This window comes from Pollicipes pollicipes, unplaced genomic scaffold (genome assembly GCF_011947565.3).
Source record: "Pollicipes pollicipes isolate AB1234 unplaced genomic scaffold, Ppol_2.1 Scaffold_2555;HRSCAF=2994_pilon_pilon_pilon, whole genome shotgun sequence".
NCBI classification, from domain to species: domain Eukaryota; kingdom Metazoa; phylum Arthropoda; class Thecostraca; order Pollicipedomorpha; family Pollicipedidae; genus Pollicipes; species Pollicipes pollicipes.
This window is the reverse complement of record NW_023596136.1, coordinates 22,735,751-22,756,905: the sequence shown is the minus strand read 5'-3', so window position 1 is coordinate 22,756,905 and position 21,155 is coordinate 22,735,751. Positions and strand designations below refer to the sequence as shown.

The 21,155-nt window shown below is 54.8% G+C and overlaps 1 protein-coding gene across 1 annotated transcript in view; it reads left to right on the top strand.

The window, feature by feature from the left end:
- The window catches only part of LOC119099235 (irregular chiasm C-roughest protein), a 45,356-nt gene that overhangs the window by 17,320 nt on the left and 6,881 nt on the right, over positions 1-21,155 (top strand). Inside the window, exon 2 of the mRNA XM_037222359.1 lies at positions 19,295-19,429. Within this exon, the coding sequence (XP_037078254.1) occupies positions 19,295-19,429 (135 nt within the window). The remainder of the gene's footprint in view (positions 1-19,294; positions 19,430-21,155) is intronic.

The window sequence follows — 21,155 nt, the reverse complement described above, 5'->3', positions numbered from 1 at the left end:
TGCATACAAATTGATGACAAAAGAAAGGTTGTGTGCCGAGAAAGTTTATTTGGTCATTTTCGTACGCCTGCTGCATCGTCGAGCTTTTTTAGACCCGAGGCTTTTCTGGGTCCTGACCAGTTCAAAGTACCTGGCAGCTTTTCACTCCTGTTGAACTTTTTTCGGGCCCTGGTCGCCGCGTCGCTCTTCACGTCATGTGGACGGCCGGCACCTCCGCCGCCGCCGCCCGGTTCCGGTATGCCCCCGCCGCGTCAGCCGCGGCGACGGACGGCGGCCGCGCGTCGGCGCGCCAATTTCCGAGACGCCTGCGGCGGCGCGCGTTTTTCCGGTCGGTCGCGCCCCGCGGATCAGGTGTTGACACGAGGAATCCTCGCTAACGACGCTGTCAGTAATCCGGGCGCCAGCCGGGCGGCAGCGGCGGCCGAGCGCTGCCCCACTCCGGAGCTCGTCAGAGGGAGGACGGGTGAGACGGTGTCAGCTGAGAGGCAGAGGGCATTCGAATAGGATCTAATTATTGGTGTCTTGATTGACGATGACACCGCCAGTAAGACTGGCGGAAGAAATCAAGGACATTGCGCTGGTGGAAGAGGCGTGTTCTGTCGCCGGTTAAGAATGAGACCCCTCAGGCTCCGCATGGGTTGGGCCCTGTGCTGGCTCCCCTGTAAGCCACTGCCTCTCGCCCGCCCTCCCTCCCTTCCTGCCTAACTTCCTCTCCTTCTTGATCTCCCTCTCCCCACGCCTCGCCACTTCTCCGCAGCCTACACGCGCCCCCGACGACATTACGTTATAAGCTGAGTGCTATACGCCGGGCGGTGTGCCGGTGGGTCGGACCGCTTTCAGGAGCGATAGGCTAGCGATTTTGGCTCAGTCCAGCATACGTGACTGCCGTCATGGTACATCGGTTGATACCAATATACCTTTTTAGATAAATCTATTTTGAATGGTTTGTATGGATATCTTCGTGTTCAGAGCACCCGCCAAGCAGAGCTTGTTGTGGGTGTGATTTACCCGTTACCTGCAGTAGGCTGAATCAAGCCATCAAATAATGTTTCTTTTTCCCACACTTTTGCCAGATAAAAGTGTCAAAAGTTTGACGTGGTGCTCAGAGTTACTCGAGAACTGCCTTGGGCAGGTTGGCCCTTGTTGGCCAGTTGCCAGCTAACCTGCCATGTCAATCGGACCAAGCAATATGCCGCTCTAGGATTCCTACGCAATGCCGCTGGCTTTCGAGCCCAACAATTTTCCTTAGAACGTGAGGGCGAAAAATGAAATATTTGATGCTTTCCAGGGATAGCAGCTTGTGTTCGTGTTTACCTTCCACGTGTTCAGCTTCCAGTATGGGGATATTATCTGTATTCCACCGCAGCTTTCATCGCTTCGCTTTTTTCATTTTTGCCTTCCACTCCGTGTGACAATGAGCCTGATATGACTGATTTAACAAGACAGCCAACAATACAGTGAGCTAAGCCTTACATGATAAGCGCCTCATCAGATCAAAAATCATGTAACAGTCTCATCATAAGTCCGTGTACAATTTTGCTATCTTGATATGTTGGCCGGTCATTAACGGCGAAACACGCTCTTCGAGTGGCCTTAGTAAGCTGCAAGCAAATTCCAAGTGTTGTTGGCCTTTGTTCCGCGTTTTTATTACTTTACGCTCGTACATCCGTCCATCCATCCTCTGCCCTCCGTCCTCTGTCTCTGTCCTCCGCCCTCTTCCTCTGTTCCTCGTCCTTCTTCCATTCGTCCGTCCTCATTGCTAGGTGAAACGGTATGCGCCTTAGTTATCATACACCAGCTCTTGATCGATTTGGTGAAGGGCGGCGCTCGAGAACCGCGACAGGTTAGGAAACTGTCGTGCAATCCCAAGTAGAATGTCCATGTTGAGGAGGGACTTGATGTCCAAAGTTGCGAGTTTGAAAATGACAATGACAATCGTACCACAGATATCTGCTGGGAATTCTGATAAGGCTGTAGGAAGAAAAGGCGTCCGATTCCATTTCGGTGTATCTGTGAAATGCAACTGCCCCTATGCTGGTGATGATTTGAGGTTTGAGGCGCGCCAACTGCTTTGTAATACGATGCGCATCAAAATACAACATTTTTCTGATATTCCGCTTAAAAAAACGTGGCTTTGATCTGTGTTGGATGAAAGCCCTTTCGACACTAGATTGCGCTGCAGCTTACATAGAAGTTTCCATCTCCTTGCTGTATGTGATTGCATACGAGGCCGCCATCTTTTTCCTCACGATCAACAAAAGTATTCCTTTATAATGCCTTGCAATTTCGTCCATTATGCATTGCGGAGGAAGGCTGGTGTGTAGATACGTCGTCAAACATGTTCTAAGGAACACAAAAGTAACCTAAGCACAAATTCATTCGGAGAAATGTGTGTGTGGGGGGGGGGGGTTAGTTAAGTAATAGAAGCCCTGCATCAAAACGGCATGAATGTTGGTCCCTCGACCTCTCGCCCTCCCCCTCCCCCGCCTTCCTGTTCCCACGACAGCGTCCTGAATAGCGTCGAAACAGCTGAAAATCGTCCAGGAAGCGAGGCGACAGAAAACGCTGAGCGAGTAGGCTCCCATCAGCCCGGCTTAATCATAAGGGAACAGGCCGGTATCCGTTGTTTGCATAACCATGTGGCATATGACCCTGATCATGAGGATTACCATGCGACATGACTGATCATGAAGCAGGTGCCAGCATTTGAACAGGTAAGATAACTTAACGCGACTGCGTTATGGACAGAGCGACATCGGTGGAACCGAGAAGCCTGAATATTGCTCCGCGATGCATCCGTGGAAAAATTACTCGATCGCGCACCGGGTCCAGTCCTCGCGACTGTTCCACCGCCACGGAGCAAAGGGCACCGCGCCGTTCCTGTGGCCCAGTGGATGGAGAGCCGGATACATCCGGCCTCGAGCGTGGCGGGCCGTCTGGCCTCGCGTCCCAGAGACGGCGCTCTACACGCGGATCGTCAGAGACGGCCAGACAGTTGGAATGTGAGGGCCAAGCTGGTATTGGTAGGTCCTGTCATGGCAGCGCATGGCACGTTGGAGAGTCCTTCGGATAAAGCTGCCTGTTACGACATGAAATTGCCTCACTGGGTAGGTGGGGTCTAGGTGGTCGTGTCACGCCATGCCTCCTGAGGATTTATAGCCCAGGCCGCTCGAGCAAAACACACGGTCATGTTAAAACAAAATACGTCATCCAGTAATCAAGCCTTTTTAGAACAACACGACAAGGGAGTAACTCCTCCGTGTCTCGCATGTTCGTATTTTCCAGACACTCTCCAATGCCTTGCTCGTTGGCGTTGGAGCCAGGAAACCGGGTGGACCATGTCCATTTACCTTGAGTGCTGAATATCGAGCAACACATTGCTAAACGCAACGCTCAGCACTTGTGAGGCATAAAGGAACTGGTTTGGAAAAAGTCGTGATCGTTTCACTTCATGTGAAGTTTTCAAGACGTCGTCACCAATGTATATGGACAATCCAAGCTCGCTAAACATGCTTCCGCTGACTCGTGAGGCGAAAAATCCGCCCTGGTTTTCTTAGATCTGGTGTTGTGTAATGACCAGAGATTCATATAAATTAATGCGTATTGTCAGCTAAAGAGCGGGACAATTCTCGTTTCGTCATCCGCTAAAATGTTGGCGCATCGGCAAGAAGGGTCCAAATCTCATCTGTATTTGTGTTTCTCATTCACCCCCTTAAAAACTAAAATCCACAAAACAGAATAATTGGCCATACCATCCGTGAAAGTTACAATTCAACCCCATAAGAGATGCTCCGCTTTGCCACTGTCGTCGAATTCAGCCTGCGAGTAAAGACAGATGATTGGGCACCGTGCGAGGCTTAAGACCAGACTTCTCATGAATGAGAATGTATTGGTGCACTGCAGCTGTGACCTCGGTATTCAGACGCTTGGTCTCTGAGATTGGACCTCGGAAAATGTGTCACCAGCTGCACGCTTGCAGGCGAATCAACGGGAATCGACGCCGGAAAGTGTCGTGACACTTGTTCTCCACATAAGAATGCCTCAAGCTAGAATGTTTTCATGTTCATATGCCTGCACGCCTCCATGTAAGAAAAATCGAAGTGGGGACATCTTAAATCCCATTTCGTGATATTCCACGCCAGATGAGTACCGGAGGTTGAGTGGAGGCAGAGTTTAAAGCTGCAGTGATTCCAATCACTGAGCCTTGCCCTTTCCTCTGCTATGCCGGGTTGCGCTCGGCCGTCCATGTAAAACTATCGCCAAGGGCGTGGCGTTACCACCATGCCGAAAATCCGGAGCACCATGGTCCGGCTACAAGCTCATCATACCCCTGCCATTTGAACGTTTTCCAGTAGGTCATAAGATCAGCATATCTCGGTTCGACGAGGCAATGTGACGAGCTTTCCGACGATGCTCTTTTGTTATAAAATGCACGCTTAGATTGAACTGAAAGGATCGGAAAGATGGAGCACCTCGTACGCTACGATGACGATGCCAGAATTGAACGTCACTATGAGATCACGAACCATACTCTGTAGTAGTTGCTGTCCTGCTGCCACCTTTCTTGCACCTCTCACTGCACCGCTGGCGTCAGCTCGACCCGGCTATTCCGCTTCAAAAGTACCACTGCCTCAAAACGCGCCGTTCTGGAGAAGACGGGCGTCGCCGCCGCCGTCCCGAGCCCGTCAGGGCCTCTCTCCCCAGCCTCCAGACAGCGAGGTGACGGCGGGGCTGCACGCCGGCAGCTGCGCCTCTCCCCAGCCGCAGACAGCGAGGTGACGGCGAGGCTGCACGCCGGCAGCTGCGCCTCTCCCCAGCCGCAGACAGCGAGGTGACGGCGGGGCTGCACGCCGACAGCTGCGCCTCTCCCCAGCCGCAGACAGCGAGGTGACGGCGGGGCTGCGCGCTGGCAGCTACGCCTCTCCCCAGCCGCAGACAGCGGGGGGACGGCGGGGTTACGCGCTGGCAGCTACGCCTCTCCCCAGCCGCAGACAGCGGGGGGACGGCGGGGTTGCGCGCCGGCAGCTGCGCCTCTCCCCAGCCGCAGACAGTGAGGCGACGGCGGGGCTGCGCGCTGGCAGCTACGCCTCTCCCCAGCCGCAGACAGCGGGGGGACGGCGGGGTTACGCGCTGGCAGCTACGCCTCTCCCCAGCCGCAGACAGCGGGGGGACGGCGGGGTTGCGCGCTGGCAGCTACGCCTCTCCCCAGCCGCAGAACAGCGAGGTGACGGCGGGGCTGCACGCCGACAGCTGCACCTCTCGCCAGCCGCAGACAGCGAGGTGACGGCGGGGCTGCACGCCGGCAGCTGCGCCTCTCCCCAGCCGCAGACAGTGAGGCGACGGCGGGGCTGCGCGCTGGCAGCTACGCCTCTCGCCAGCCGCAGAACAGCGAGGTGACGGCGGGGCTGCACGCCGACAGCTGCACCTCTCGCCAGCCGCAGAACAGCGAGGTGACGGCGGGGCTGCACACCGGCAGCTGCGCCTCTCCCCAGCCGCAGACAGCGAGGTGACGGCGGGGCTGCGCGCTGGCAGCTACGCCTCTCCCCAGCCGCAGACAGCGGGGGGACGGCGGGGTTACGCGCTGGCAGCTGCACCTCTCGCCAGCCGCAGAACAGCGAGGTGACGGCGGGGCTGCACGCCGACAGCTGCACCTCTCGCCAGCCGCGGACCAGCCGGCTGACCCTGCATCCGGCTCGGGTCAGACATCGGCCAATTATCGTAAATAGGCGCGAGATTGGCCCAGGCGCGGCGAAAGAGCACGGCGATCGACGATGAGGTGCCCGCAGCCTTGACAATCAAATTGAGCCTGCTAGAGGATGGAGGGGCGCGTCGGCTGGGGAGCCGCCCGTGTTGCGACTGACGCTGTTGGGAACGCTGGGTGCCACGCGCCTTTGCGATGCACGCCGACTCTTTCGTGTTCAGGGTGCGAGGCGTGCGTCGTTACGCCATTTGAGGAACGCTTACGACTCAGTCACGTGTGCGTCCGGAGGCCAAAGCATCGGTGAGGAATCGAACTTAGACCTGCCACGTCAAAGCCGGATGTTCTCCTGACTTACCTACTTCGCCCCTGCGGCGACGGCAAGTTGCTGCAATAACAGTTACAAACAGGTAACAGTACTGCTATAATACGCATACATGTGCAGTGTATGCAGAGGCTTCATCTCTTGAAACATATGCATGCATTTAAATTGTTGCGTGTAATATATAACGTGACCCAACAGCTACTTGAATCAGACTTTGCGTCTTTCCATGTCTAGCATGCTCTTGAACAGGCAACTGCACTTTGACTGATTTTAATTTCTTTGATTTCGCCACTTGTGAAGGGGGAATAATCGTGGCAATTGTCATGACATATGTGCCGGCCTGCTATGGGCGACAGCATTCACCGGAAGTTATGATACTTTGTACCACACATGCTAGACATGCAATATTTTGGCGTCAAGATGTGCGGGCACCCACTGTTGCACCATCAGCGATGGTACTGGAACTGAGGTCGAGCTGACATTTCCGGCCCTTCGCTTGGGGACCAGAGGTGTTTCCGGCCCGGATTGTGTACATTGCAAACTGGTGCCAGTTACTACCAGCCTGATATTGCCTGTTTTCTAAGACATTTTCGTGCATCTTTAAGCCTTGCATCAGCCGTGAAACCTTTACGTGCTTAAACAAGTTTTTTATGTGTTTGCATCTCTGATGCGTATGCTTCTCGGCATCCCCGTTTGTGCCCTCATAGACTGTGCTTTGCCTGTTGCTGTACCTGGATATCACCCACTGAACCACATACCTCGGCCCTCGACCGATATGGGTGTGTCTGCGCCCGACCCAATACGGTGTGTCTTTCTATGTACCCTGTCCAAAGGGGTACAACCAATCCCTTCCATGGCGGTGCGTCAAGTCACTTCTGTCGCTGTCTTTGAGAGTGCCGGCATACGACGACGGTATACCGGCGCCCACGCAGATAGGCTCGTATCACGTGATCATATCCTCGCGTCCCGCTGATCGACCGCACCCCGCGTGCGCGACCTCAGTCTTGCCGACCCGTGCTGGGGCAGCCGGGCTGACCGCAATCCTGGCCTCGAAGGTCGGACCTGCGCCATGCGACGCCCAACCTCAATGACCTAACTTCAGCCATAGATTGTCATTGTTGCGACATCCCCGGAGCGCATTTCAATTAATACTCGGCGTGTGGAAGTTATTGCCGGTAATTGGAGCGGGCCTGGGCAGCGAGGCGCCGGACCCGCAGCAGATTAGATTATCGGCCACTGAGGTTGTCCCGAGACGCCGGATGGCGCCCGCAGGTGCTGGTCGTGGCCACCGTGACCGGCCCCGGGGCATAGGCCGGGTGCCGCACTGGGACGGGGCTCGAGAGCATGCTCCGGGCAGACTCGGGAGCAGCGGTCGGGTTGGGGATCGGGAGCACTCTCCGGACATTCTGTGGAGCAGCAGCCGCCGAAAGCGCCTCCTGATTGGAGGTGACATTTTGATGACTTGGGCGAGCTCGTCGTCGTCGTCATTGGGGCTTTACGACGCATTCAGCTGCTCAGGCTATATGGCGTCGTCTGCCTCTTTTCCTGGCAGGAAGGGCGGGTACCTCTAGGAATCCAACGCCGTACCTCTTGCTCCCCAGACGCGTAGCTGAACCACTACACTACCGGTATCCACTTGGACGAGCTCTTGGCGCCTCCTGACCTGGAGGGTGCTGCATGCGAGACTTATACCGTCACTACCACGGCCACAACTTCAGGGATTCGTGTTCCACAGATTACAGTCCAAAACGCCTCGGGCTTCCAAGGGCCGTGTTTAACCAAGGCTGGGACATGGGGTACCTGCGGTTTTGCGGTGACAGGTCACGAAGCTTTGAGCGAATCGTTGTGGTGGTGGCATTTTGGTTAGTCTAGTTAACAGCTTGTCTACATTTAAGCTCGAAGTTTCAACTGCCACGTCAGGTTGCCGGTATGATGACGTCACTGGCCGAAGTGTGCACGCTGGAAGTGTGAAAACCACTGCTCGGTGACGCATTTACGACAAGTTATGCGCCATACCGTCTTGTCGGATGGGAAGAAAGGTTCTTTGATGTATTTTCATGCAATGGGTTCTTTGATGTATTTGGATGCAAGTGATTCTTTGATGCACGCTATTAATGAATGTTACAATTACCAGTGGCAGCGTCGCGTCATTCTAGGTCGCGGTCATTACGCCGTCTTGGAAATCGCCGGCGATAATGATGGTACAGCCTTTACGCTGCATTGTTATGATCGCGGGTTTTAAAGGTTGTGATAACAGGTCATAAAAGGGCAAGGTCATTGCAGGTGATCTGACACCATTACATAATATCAGAGTACCTCTTGTGGCTAAATGACAGCCCGCTTTGAATTGAACCAGCTGTCTGAACAAACGAGATGCAACGACGACAGAAGTACCTCTTGTGGCCAAATGACAGCCCGCTTTGAATTGAACCAGTTGTCTGAACAAACGAGATGCAACGACGACAGAAGTATGGTTGCCACTCTACCTGCTCTCATTGGCCAGCCACCAACAATAGCGCAAAAACGACCGGCAAAATTTTGACTCAATGAAAGCACCGTTATGAAGAAAAATTGTGATTCAGCGAACAGAAACTAGTATCAGTATTAGTACTAGTACTAGGCCCCCTTTTGGTCACCTGACACAAATTATCTGCCACGACTGGAACGTGCAGGGACTTACATGCTCGACGAACCGTGACAGAAGCATTATGGAGGAAACCCGACATTTCTGTGAGGTTGTTGTTCAAGCTTCAAGCGTCAAGCATCAAGGATGAATATTTCAAATTCTTCAACCTTTTCAAGCTTCAAGGTTTCCAAGGCTCAGCGTTCGTGTGTAGAACGCTCTTGAAAATGGCCATACTCAACTAAGCTAGTGCAATGTTACCAATCATCCTCCAACTTCTAACCACGAAAGACAACATGAATGTTTTCTTCTCCTTGCTGGCAAACTTCGACATCTTAGCAAAAGTGCAACCACACGCGATCCGCGTGGGGGGGGGGGGGGTCAAACCAAACGTGTCTGCCGCTTGCACTGCTGTGCGGCACTCGGGCCTTAACAGCCGAGGGACGAAAAAGACTATGCCATATGGAGGAAATATCACATCTTTGCATATGAAACTCGCGGGATAACATTTTCAGGGCCTTTGCATTATGTTCCACAGTACTTGGCACGCTGGGACTTCACAGAAGCGCAGACATCTCAGTCTTGAGCAGGTTTTTCGGTGGCCGATGCAGCGCAATTAAGTGCATACCTTCCGCCTGGGCCTCACAGAACATAGTGCCGTCCCGCAGGCGAGAAAGTGACATTTCGCACCCCGGAAAAGAAGAGCGCAAGTGCTGTTGGACCCAGTAGCAGTACTGTGATGTACCAAACTAATTAGAAAAACAACGGGTATTTTCATATCTTATGGAATTTCATACCTTATTGCATAACAATCCTTAACACGATGGTACCATTGCAGTGGGGCGTCCATCATCGTTTGGTATACAACTTTCAGTTATATTCGGCTCTCAGGGTGGCTGCGACGACGACGATGCCTTGATCTTCGTCGTAGTGGCCGTGAGGGCCAAGCCTCTGAAAGGTTCACTTGCGTTATCTGACGCAAACAGAGAGCTGAATTAAATATTGCGTGACCTTATTGCAGAAGTCACGTCCATAAACACGTAACGGCAAAGACTTTGATGAAAGTAGGCGCCGTGTTTGCATCACAATGCGGTCAGCAACCGAACAGCTTTGAACGGTTGGAGTGCTGGCCGCTGATCCGTGCAGTCTGACAAGCAATTGCGTTGTAATTGTGTGAGCAAACGCACAAACTACGGCCATTTTCGCTCTTCCTTTACCTGGTCGTAAGTGTCCTCATCCGCGGTTATCTAAGTCATTTATAACTTACCGGATTCATTCCGAGAGTCATTTGTGCTTGAAATGGCTGCTGCCCTCCCTCCTCGAGTCCCGGGAAGACCCTCCATGTCTCATTGCACGTCATAAAAGCTCACTTACGTTGCTACGAGCATGCTTGCAGGCGTGCAACAAGCGCGCGGGACTGATTAGTGGGGCGTGGCAGCCTGACCACATCCCGGGCCCGGGCCGGCGCCGAGGAACTCTCCCAGCGGCGAGCGCCCCCGACAGCGACCCCGTGACCCGGCGCCGGCGCCGCGTCCTTCCCCACCGTGCGGCGGCCGCCGACTCCGCGGACCCGCGGAGCAGTCCGCGGTGCCACGGACAACGCACGGCGCTCCGGGGTAGCTCCGACGTCTGTCTAGTACATGGAACGCCAGCAATATCCGCAAGCACTCGGTTGCTCGCATACTCCGCATTGTAGGTGAAACGCACGTTCGACCCACGAGACAGGGCAGTGATCTGGTTATATCTCGTCCGGTACTGAGATGGGAGCATGGCGCTTCGCGTACCCATGATGTATAACGAACTCCCCGACCATCTTCGACCTCCCCTGATGGCCTCTTTCCCAAAGCATTTGGAGAGACATTTCGTGGGACATCTGAGGATATGCGGCGGAGCCATGACTGGTGTACGTTTGCGGGTGTTTCGGTGCACTTGTTTTTGGATGACTTTGTCCTAATGACCTATAAGCCGTCCATTTATCTGCTGACGATGAGTTTTTATAGGCTGGAGTTGATTCGGGATTGCCCAAATACACGTCAGTCAATCAATCAGCCAAGGTGTGCGGGGTCCATGCATGTAGAATCAGCATTGTACATGGTATTGGTGGGACTACCCTGTATAACAGGCTGGGCGGGGGCAGACATAGGGCCTGAAGAATGGCGCATGGAACGCGGCTACACTGTCTTTGTCGCTCGTGACTGGTAGAAGCACGTGGTGGTTTTCGCAACGTTTTGTATGGACGTTGCGTACGATGTTTCCAACGCAACGTATGGAAACATCGTACGTTTTCGAAACATCGACCTATTTTTGCGCGTCTCTTCCGTTTTTTAATTATGATATGTATCCACATGTACGTAATAATGTGACAAGGGAAGGAGTCACGCCCTCCGGTGCCCCGCCCTCGAATGCCCCGCCCCTGGTGGCTGTACCCAGTTAGTACAAGCAGGTGGGCAGGCAATACTCGCACACAGACAGGACGAAATGTTTCGCTCAGACAAGCTAAATTCGCGGTGTCATCCTGTCGGGTATTGGTCTGGTCGTGTCAGCATGTCTCCGGCCAGGATCGTGAGCTCGGCATACTTGTGGTAGATGTGCTGGCTGCCTTGCCAGGCCTACGTGATGTGATTTTGCACCACCTATGACGTTTTCGGCCACTTGATTTTATACTGCTGCACAGGCCAACGTAAAATGCTTGGTATTTGAAAAGAACATGCAGCAGACGTTTAATTCGCCGCCAGTGGCAAAATTTTATTGAAAAGGTATGACGTGCTTACCGCGCCTGCGTTACATGCTTATTAGACAGTTATTAAGTGCACAAGAGACATGATATCATCAAACCCACCAATTCCATCGCCGCCGCGAGACACTTTTGCCAACCCCGCCCAATGAACGACTGACAAACTTTCCCGAAACATCACGCCACACGATCGAAAAGCCTGATTCGAACCAAATTAAACCGCTTCCAAAGAATATGGTGGAGCGAGCGGTTGCCCTAATGGACAATCGATGTAGCCTGTTTGATGCGGTGCCTTGGCGAGACTCGGGGAGAGGGAGGGGAAGGGGGTGCGCCGCTCGGCCAGGGCCGGACCGCTGCCGGCAGACGCCCGAGGCCAAGACTATTTCCGGCCGTCAGCCGCCGCTGTCCGGCGCTGCCGCGTTCAGTCCGGCTCTGTCTTTGGCTCTGCCTGGTGCAGACCGATCGCTGGCTGCCTCCATCCGTCTTTGTAAGATGCGCCGGGTTATATGCCCGGTTCCGTCCGGTCCTGTCTGGCCTTGTCCGGCCCTGTCCAGCCCTGCCCAATGTCCGGTCCTGTCCAGCCCTGACCACTATCCGGCCCTGGCCACTGTCCGACCTTGTCCAGTCCTGACCACTATCCGGCCCCGGCCACTGTCCGACTCGGCTCGGGTGTGCGGCCGACGCGTCCCTGTTCTCCAGGGCGGCGTCTCTTCGCAGTCACGCGGTTGGGCACGACAATCGGCGATCACCACCGCCGCAGATGGACGCGGACCGGACAGCAGTGACGTGTGCAGGGAGACACTGGTGATGCGTTCGTCAGACGTAGTCGCCGACAAGCTTAGCACATGCACGAAGTATGTGCGCATCTGTGGCGCACGCGCGGAACTGCACGCATATGCCGCATGCCTTGCAGATGCAGATGCAGATGATGAAGGCAGGACCTGCACCACGACTCCACTCTGCATGTGTCTCGGATGCACATCACATCTGCCAGTTTCGTGCTCATGGCATGTTCTGCGAAAGGGTTCCTGCTTCTGTCCCATGCGTGCGACAGACGAGCTCCACCGATACAGCTGATCTGGATCGCAGGTCGACGGCTTTGCTCCACCTTTGTGTTCGCTCTACAGGTCCTCGCGTCCCGCTGCGCACAGGTGGCGTCTAAAAGCTTCTTCGAGATGATCGAGAGTATCTTCCACACCCGATGACGAAATAGACCCGCGTGTAATTCTCCTCCCTCCTCCCTCCAAACACACATATCCCTGTGGAGCGCGGCGATGACCCAGGCTGCGCAGCCGACGCCTCCCAGCCACCCGGGATGGGGGGGGGGGGATCCCCAGCCGCCTCACGTGCATCCCCAGCCGCTCAGCCGCGTGTTGTTCTCGCCGCACGGGCACCCTCTGCCACTCAGCCGCGTGTTGTTCTCGGCGCAGGGGAACCCCCAGCCGCCTCACGGGCATCCCCAGCCGCTCAGCCGCGTGTTGTTCTCGCCGCACGGGCATCCCGACGCGCCGGGCTTTAATTAAATCGCTGGTGGCACTGGAGCGCGTCGGTCCAGATCGCGGCGTCCGCCAGCCCGATCCGAGCCGACTCCGGGGGTAATTCGACGCGGCCTGTAACTGAGGGTTGGACGCCCGGTTTATTATCCGCCTAATCTCGATATACGAGATAGTGCTAATAATCGCCCTATAACTCGCGCTAAATGGGATGATCAAGAATGTAGCCGGGCGGGGATGTGAGGTCGGGTATTTTCGGCGGCGGCGCGGCGGCTAGTCGCGCCGACCTCGCGGCCAATATCCCGACCGTTTAGCCGACAAATTGGCGCCGACGTGTGCGGCTCGAGCCCGGTGAGCCGGATTACTCGGGGGCAGTGGGGCGGCCCGTGACCGGAATGTGTCTCTGATGTGTGGCACCGCTGAAATGTCCGGCGGACGGGCGGGGAGGATGTGCCGGCCGGATCCGCGGCCCGGTCGGGCCGCGCGAGCGGAGCGGCGCTCACCGCCGCGGCTGAGTCAGGGTGGGCACAATGGTCCGATTGGCATCCTCGGCATTGGTGGCACCGTCCATAGGCAAAGTTTTGGACGCGTGGCGCTCGGCTGATTTGGTCTGGAGACCGCATTATTGGCCAATTGGGTCACTAGGTGCACGGGAGGCGAAGTTCGGTGTGTGACAGCAAATGTTCGATGGGATCAGTTTGGTGCATGTCATTAATATCATCCCATCAACGTCGCACACTCTCACGCTGTGTGTCTAAACTAAAGTAACTAAAGAGTGAAGTATTAACCCCGAGTGCGCCATTTTTATCAATATCTCTCGGACTCACCTTAACTGCTCCCGCTGCCCTTGCTGCCAATCATGCGCAGTTTTACGTGACCAGGGTGAGGACCCCAGCTGGTCCCGGCAAGTTTAGTGGACTGGTTGTCTGGTTTGAGAAACCGTCAAGAAGAGAGCCTACTTGTAATGATGGAACACGGAACACTTTTGCGATTCTCGCGCTGCCTTACTCCTAAATTTCGCGGTAAAGGATTTTGTCTGGGTCACGCCAAAAACCTCGTACACCTCACGCCTCACGCCGCTTATGCCTCAAGCCTGTCGCACGACGAATAACGCCTCACAGCCTCACAGCCTTAGGCCTTATGCCTCACACCGCGCGCCTGACGCCTGACGTCTGACGCCTGACGCCGCAGAGACCCCTGTCTGTGGGTCAGGTGCCACGTAGTCAGATATCAGTTGATCAAGGAGTCCATGATATACAAAATCTGCGCTGTGTATGCCGCAGAGATCTGTTAAAGACATTTGCAACGGTCGAGCACCTGCAATATATATATATATATATATATATATATATATATATATATATATATATATATATATATATATGTGGGTGTGGGTGTGGGTGTGGGTGTGGGTGTGGTGTGGTGTGGTGTGTGTGTGTGTGTGTGTGTGTGTGTGTGTGTGTGTGTGTGTGTGTGTGTGTGTGTGTGTGTGTGCGTGCGTGCGTGCGTGCGTGCGTGCGTGCGTGCGTGTGTGTGTGTGTGTGTGTGTGTGTGTGTGTGTGTGTGTGTGTGTGTGTGTGTGTGTGTGTGTGTGTGTGTGTGTGTGTGTGTGTGTGTGTGTGTGTGTGTGTGTGTGTGTGTGTGTGTGTGTGTGTGTGTGTGTGTGTGTGTGTGTGATGACGCATTTACATTCATGGATCATACATTCATGGATCATACATTCATGGATCATACGTTCATGGATCATACATTCATGGATCATACCTTCATGGATCATACATTCATGGATCATACATTCATGGTTTTATAACGGCGCAGCACGAGTCAGTCAACTCTACCCTTCCGAGACGTTTACTTCCATGACCTTAGGACAAGGGCGAACTCCGTAACAGGTAGTTACATTACAGTGCAGTGGAGAAAGAACGCACCTGTTGTTTAATGGAGCCAGATGCCAGTGGCACCAAAAAAATCGGTGCGTCGAACTGCTCCAGGCTTAAACACCTGCTTAAGCACCATGTTCGCGGCCCGGTATGGTTGAAACACGAAACTTAGTGGAACCCGCATATTAGCTTGGCCGGGCTGCGAAGAGGCATTGCCTTTACTTTGCTTTGCCATTGCATATATACATATATATATATATATATATATATATATAACAATATTTGCGTGGAGCTACCAGTTAATTGCTTCCTGGGCTATACCTGGATATTCATGCACACTGCTTCATGACGCTATATTGCAATCTACACCTGAAACCAATCATCAATTGATTGATGACGAGACAGCGCCCGAACGGATAGAAGGGGGCAGAATCTCTGGCATTTTCACGTATGCTTACGACATTCTGCTGTCGACCAAATGCACTAGATGACGAAATTAAAAAATGTGGAAGTCCACTTGCACAGCATTCTTCAGTCATTGAAGCAAGACATACCCTATGAGTCACCTGGGCTTACGCGGGCCATTAACAGCGCACGCTTGACTGCCCGAATCGTCCACACACAGCACTCACGCTCACCGTGACGACATGACCACCGCGTCTCCACCCGCGACACGTCCTCAGAGCCAGGTCACGACCCCAACGACCGCGAGTGTTGTACCGCCTGGCCCGGTGGGGCCTGCCGGACGCCTGCGGGCGCGGCGGCAGACGGCCCACGCCCACCGCCGCTCCCAGCGGGCCGGCACGCGCCCTTATCGGGGCCGAGGCGTCCAGCTCGGCCACAGTCTGCGGTATCACAGCGGCGCCCGGAAATATATCGCCCGGCTTTACGGCTGTCGGGTGTTTGCAAGCCATTCATTACTGCACGGCGCGCGATAGTGGGCATCTCATTAAAGCCCGAGAGCTCCCGTGTCTTTTGCGGCTTCTGGAAGCCGCGGCCCTCCGACAGGGGTGCTGTTTTTGGTCCGCACTTTCAGCGGCTGGGCGAGCATTTGGTGTGTTTTTGTTGAACCCTTCGCGAAACAAATGTCTTTACAGGTTTTACCCGAATTGTATGTAAGGCAGATGGTCCGGCCGCAAAACTGAGGTAGTGGCGGATAAAAGATTGAGGCTCGGTGCAGGACAGCCCCATTTGCATGAGAAACTTATCTCTGCCCTTTATGTTCAGACATTTGAAAGCACGGCGTCTAAATGTCGTAAACCTTGGACCATGATAGCTTGGCAAAGGGCGTTAGCTGGTTAACCGACAACACCAGCAAACGTTTTTGTCCTTGATGGGTATTTTACTGCCAGTTTGGGTTACACGGCGCGCCAACTGTTTAGGTTAAGTTGTGCCTTTTGTGATAGGCTCCCGGCCGCTCAGGAATCAGTCGCACCATAAAATGGCGTACTGGACGGGTAGCTGCTAAGACAATGGTTTCCCCACAATACTATATATGCAAACCTACAGGCTGAACGACAGAGGCGTGGAGAACGATCTATTTCTTTCAGCGCGCTGGAAATGTATGTCCTCTTCTTACTCCGGTTGCTGGTACAGCGGTTCCACGATTAGCAGATTAACGATCCACGTCCAGCGAAATCATGTTGCCCAAGGCACAGAACCTTTTCAGCCGCTGCCGTCAGGCGTTCGGTACGACACAGGTTCTCCGCGTCTCCAGCGTAGGCTGGCAATCTCACACGCAGCGCTGCCGCCAGCTTCCGCCCCGATGGGCGCCGCCATGTTTGCTGACGTCACCGGCGACCACGCGCTGGCAGCCGGCTGTAATCGGGACATCCCGCGAGCCGGGCCGAGGTGCCCTCATCGGCTATTGATTGCGCCCCAGCTAATTGCTATTCGGCGACCGGGCTGCCTGCAGCGGCGCAGGTCAGGTGGCGGCGCGTGCGGCGCCGCCGGTCACTATGCATCATCTGCCGGCCTGGATCACGGGGCCCCAGTCTGATTGATGCCACGGTCGGGGGGGACGGATCACCGGCGTTCGCCGGCACGCGGCGCCAAATGGAGGGGGGAGGGCGAGGCATCGCCCGCGGCGCCGCCCGGGACCGGAACACGCTGGGAAATGATCGCGAGGCTTCCATTAGTCGCCTGGGTGAATACTGTGAGGGCAGTGAACGGGGCTTGCAAAATGTTGTGTAGAACCACCTAAGGAAGCTCCAGTAGCTTGGGATGCGGAAGCTTACTTGGTCCCATAGTTTTACCCACGTTATTTCAACATGACATGGAGATTGATCCCCGACATTAGGAGAGCACTAATTCCGTGGGTATCCTGGTCACCATGCGAAAACCAATGTGTTGTTTAAAAAAGGTGTGTGCGTTATTTTATGCGGTAAGGAAACGTTACGCATACAAAAGAGAAGATATGATTATATTTTTCTACATAACCCAACATGTGCGTTTCAGCCAAAGTGGTTAAAGTCACGGCTCCAAGCGGTAGGGAAGTGGTCTTATGCACTCAAAATGCAATATCAAGTGAACCATACGAAATTTACGCGCGTTCAAGAATCGACTTCAAGCAAGAAGCTCTTCAACTCATTATTCGACTAGATTTCCTTTCAAAGACGATACGAGTTGAGATATACTATGAAATTAAGGACTTTGCTGCCCAACCAACCAACCACCTTTTCTTAAAACACTCACACTCAAATACAACTCCGTTAATGGCCGGTCGTCGTAAGTGCGACAGAAGCGCCCTCACCGCATAGGAGTTGGCTTCGCCTGGGCTGGTCCGACTTGTCAGACGTCCGCGGCTGGCGTGTCTGTCCGCCACCGCCGCTCGTCAGAGGAGAGGTCTCGCCACTCCACGGACCGCTCGTCAGAGGAGAGGCCTCGCCACTCCACGAACCGTTCGTCAGAGGAGAGGCCACGCCACTCCGCGGGCCGTTCATCAGAGGAGAGGCCTCGCCACTCCACGGACCGCTGGTCAGAGGAGAGGCCGCGCCACTCCACGGATCGCTCGTCAGAGGAGAGGCCTCGCCACTCCACGGATCGCTCGTCAGAGGAGAGGCCTCGCCACTCCGCTGATCGCTCGTCAGAGGAGAGGCCGCGCCACTCCACGGATCGCTCGTCAGGGGAGAGGCCGCACCATCCCGCCACCGCCCATCAGATGAGGGCCCGCGCTACTCCGCGCGCTGCTCCCAGACAAATCTCATTTGGAGCGCGGCCGCCGCCGCACCGCCGGCCGCGGCGAGCCTGGCGCAGCTGCGACGCACGGCGCCGGCCTCGGCATCGAGCCTTTGTTCCCGGCGGCGGCGCCAGGAATCCTAGCGTTATCCAGCAGCAGTCAGCGTCCGGGCCGGTTAACAAGCTGGGACCGATCGACATGTGTTTCGAGGCGCTGCAGGCGTAAGTGCCAACGGAGGTAGCACTGCTGCAGGCGTAGGTGCCCGCGGAGATAGCGTTGCTGCAGGCGTAGATGTCGGTAGAGGTGGCGCTGCTGCAGGCGTAGGTGCCCCGCGGAGATAGCGCCGCGACTCAGCTGGGCCTCCGCGGCCACTACGCGGGCGCCACCTGCTCTCGACGCACCAGCCAACGCGGCCAGTCGTTGCATGAATACAGGGATGAGGCGGGCAGGAAGTGCGTGCATAAGCAGGCGACCGAGCGCGCCTCTTGGCCTGCGAATGCCTCGCCTGGGACTCATGCCGAGAGTGGGGCCGCGGTCGCCCGCCGCCGCCCTAGTTATTAGGCCGGATGGGCGCTACAAAGGAGCTGCCCGCGCTGACGCAGGGCAGTGGGCAGCCCCGGGCCCGCCTGCCGCGCAGCTTCCCGATCCCCCGCCGCCCCCGGCCCACGCCCAGATTTGGGCCGGGGCCGCGCCGACGGCAGGGAACACGAGCGGCGTTGCGGGGATTATGTTGTTTGATTTGCCTGGTGGTATTGAGGCGTGAGGCGTACTCATGTGTGGTATGCAGGGTTGTGTTTTGGGCCGCCTTTCTTTGTTCAAGCGCATTAAGTGCGTTCATGTGATAGATGCAGTTTATCTGGCAACGATGACACGTATTGGACTACAACGTTGATGGACGAGGCGGAGTGAGATTGAGTCATTTATCAGGCGTAGATAGACCTTGTTTGAAGCTTTTCAGCACAGACGGTTGCATTCTCGGTAGGGCTGGAAGACAATTACTTCCGAGCGAAGTGCACTGAAAGTCATGGCGCGGTTTCAGCGCGACTCTCGAAGCGCAGCGAACCCACTCCAACCACGGATGTTAATGGCGCGTAACTCGGCGCCCTTCGTCATTCAAAACGACAAACGAATTTTACCAGAATCAGATGAGCAAACATAGCAACGTATTGAGGTACGTTTGAGCTTATCGAGCAAATATAGCAACTTATCTAGGGTTATGTTAAAAAGATAACCAACCCACACCGAATGATGACCTTTTCTGTGTTGCTTGCTGTATGCACCAAACCACTGCTCCTGTCAGGAAGCCTTGGGATACTTGTACCAAATGCATCGAACGCTGCTGTCATTATGCCTCCTTTTTCAGTGTTGTGCCAGCAGCAGCGATTCCGGGTGCGACCGTCCAACGTCAGCGTGGTGGAGGGAGACAGCGCCATCTTGCGCTGCGAGGTGCACCATCAGGTCGGCCAGCTGCAGTGGGCCAAGGACGGGTTCGCCCTCGGTGAGGACACGTGCGATGGTCACGCAACCGACCGGACGACGCTAGGGCCTGGTGTCTGGTTCTAGCTTCTGTGATTAGGTAGAAAAACGAATATTCTGGGGCCAACTTCGCGACCAGCTTCGCAAATAAAACAGGATCGTATCGGTTGAGTCTAAGCAATATGTTTAAGTACAGCGGGGTTCATCTCAGTTGGGCGATTTGCTAGAATTACTGAAGCGTATCCACAATTCTGGTTCACGTCCGTCATATGTTGGTGTTCAGCAAGTGCAAGGTAAGCAGGATTCGTATTGCCTGGAATGATGTCAGGCGCAGCATTAACCAGTCGTTGCGGCATGCTCGTCAGAAACGCGTCTGCAGTTAAATCTAAAGGTAAAGTGCACGCTCTGCACTTGCGATCGTGCATGCTGCTTTACTGGTACTTGGTCCTTGGTCTAGACCAGAGCTAATGAGGAAGTGCATGGCATCTCCAATGCCTCGCCACCGGCCTCAGCGGCCGGGTCGCAGTCAAAGGCTACCTCGTCAGCTTTTTCGGTTTCACCAAATTCGGTGGAGGGTAAAGTAAGGGGCTGGGGAGTGGGGTGAGGTGGGGTGGAGTTAGCAGCACCGTGAAACGCGCAACCACTGTGCTAAACGCAACCGATATGAGCTATGTTAAAGTTGTTTTGTATCGTTGTCGTCCCAGGTCGGGTCGAACAGGTCGAATTGCGCCTTTGCCGTCATTGCGTAGCTTTCCATCCGTCCGAAGATTAGGCATGGTCCGCCTTAGACCTGGCCGTCCCTCACTGTCAAGAGGTGATGAAGGGTTATCTGAGGTTAATCAAACGCCTTCCATGACCTTGGCCATGTATCTCATTGCACCTGGAACCGTTTTTGCATGGCGAAGATGTTTCTAGAACATTGCAAATACTGAGCACTCACACCTCTTGGGACTGTCTTAAAGGCCTGAGCTGACGAAAACGCGCCTTTGTATAACCCTTATCTCTTGCATGTGCATCTTACAATCATCCGCGTTCTTGATTTGTATGCACATTACGTCAAGTGGACACAATAGATCTGCGGTCCAATTTACGCCCACTCTACTTTTTTTAATACAATGCGATAATGTCCTCAGATGCCCTTTACGCAGTCCATAGCACTGATGAGGTGAAGCATTGACCGCTTCATGCGAACAGAACTATCGGTGTGGAGGATTCTTACGCACATTTACTAGGAGTGAGTCGCGTGCTGTTGATTTTCCACATTTTTAAAATGTGCCGGCTTTCTAAAACTAGCATAAACCAGTAGCATGACACGGCAGAATTCTGAAATATGAAAAGTGGTGTGCAAAACTCGTGAAACTCAGGTAGTGAAATGTTTTCAATGCAATGTGCCCTCATACTTCGGGAGATGGCTCCGGAAATCTGGAAGGCTTGCACCAACACCCCGAATTCTGGTAAGCTTCAAACAATATACCGCGTGTGCCCGGAAACATTGGGGGCTAGCGGGTGCCTCGGGATTGACCTCTGGACGGGTGGCATCGGGAGCGCAAACAGTAGACTCCCGTCGCGGGCTGCGCTGTATTTGTGGAGGAGACAGCGCTGGGCCCGCGGCGACCGACCCAAATCGACGGGTCAACACGGCCTGGACAACAGAGTCGGCGGCGGAGTGCCTCCAGGGTCAGAGTCAACGCAGAGAGACCTGGAGGGCAGCTGACGTGGTCAGAGCGCAGTCAACACGACGCCGATCG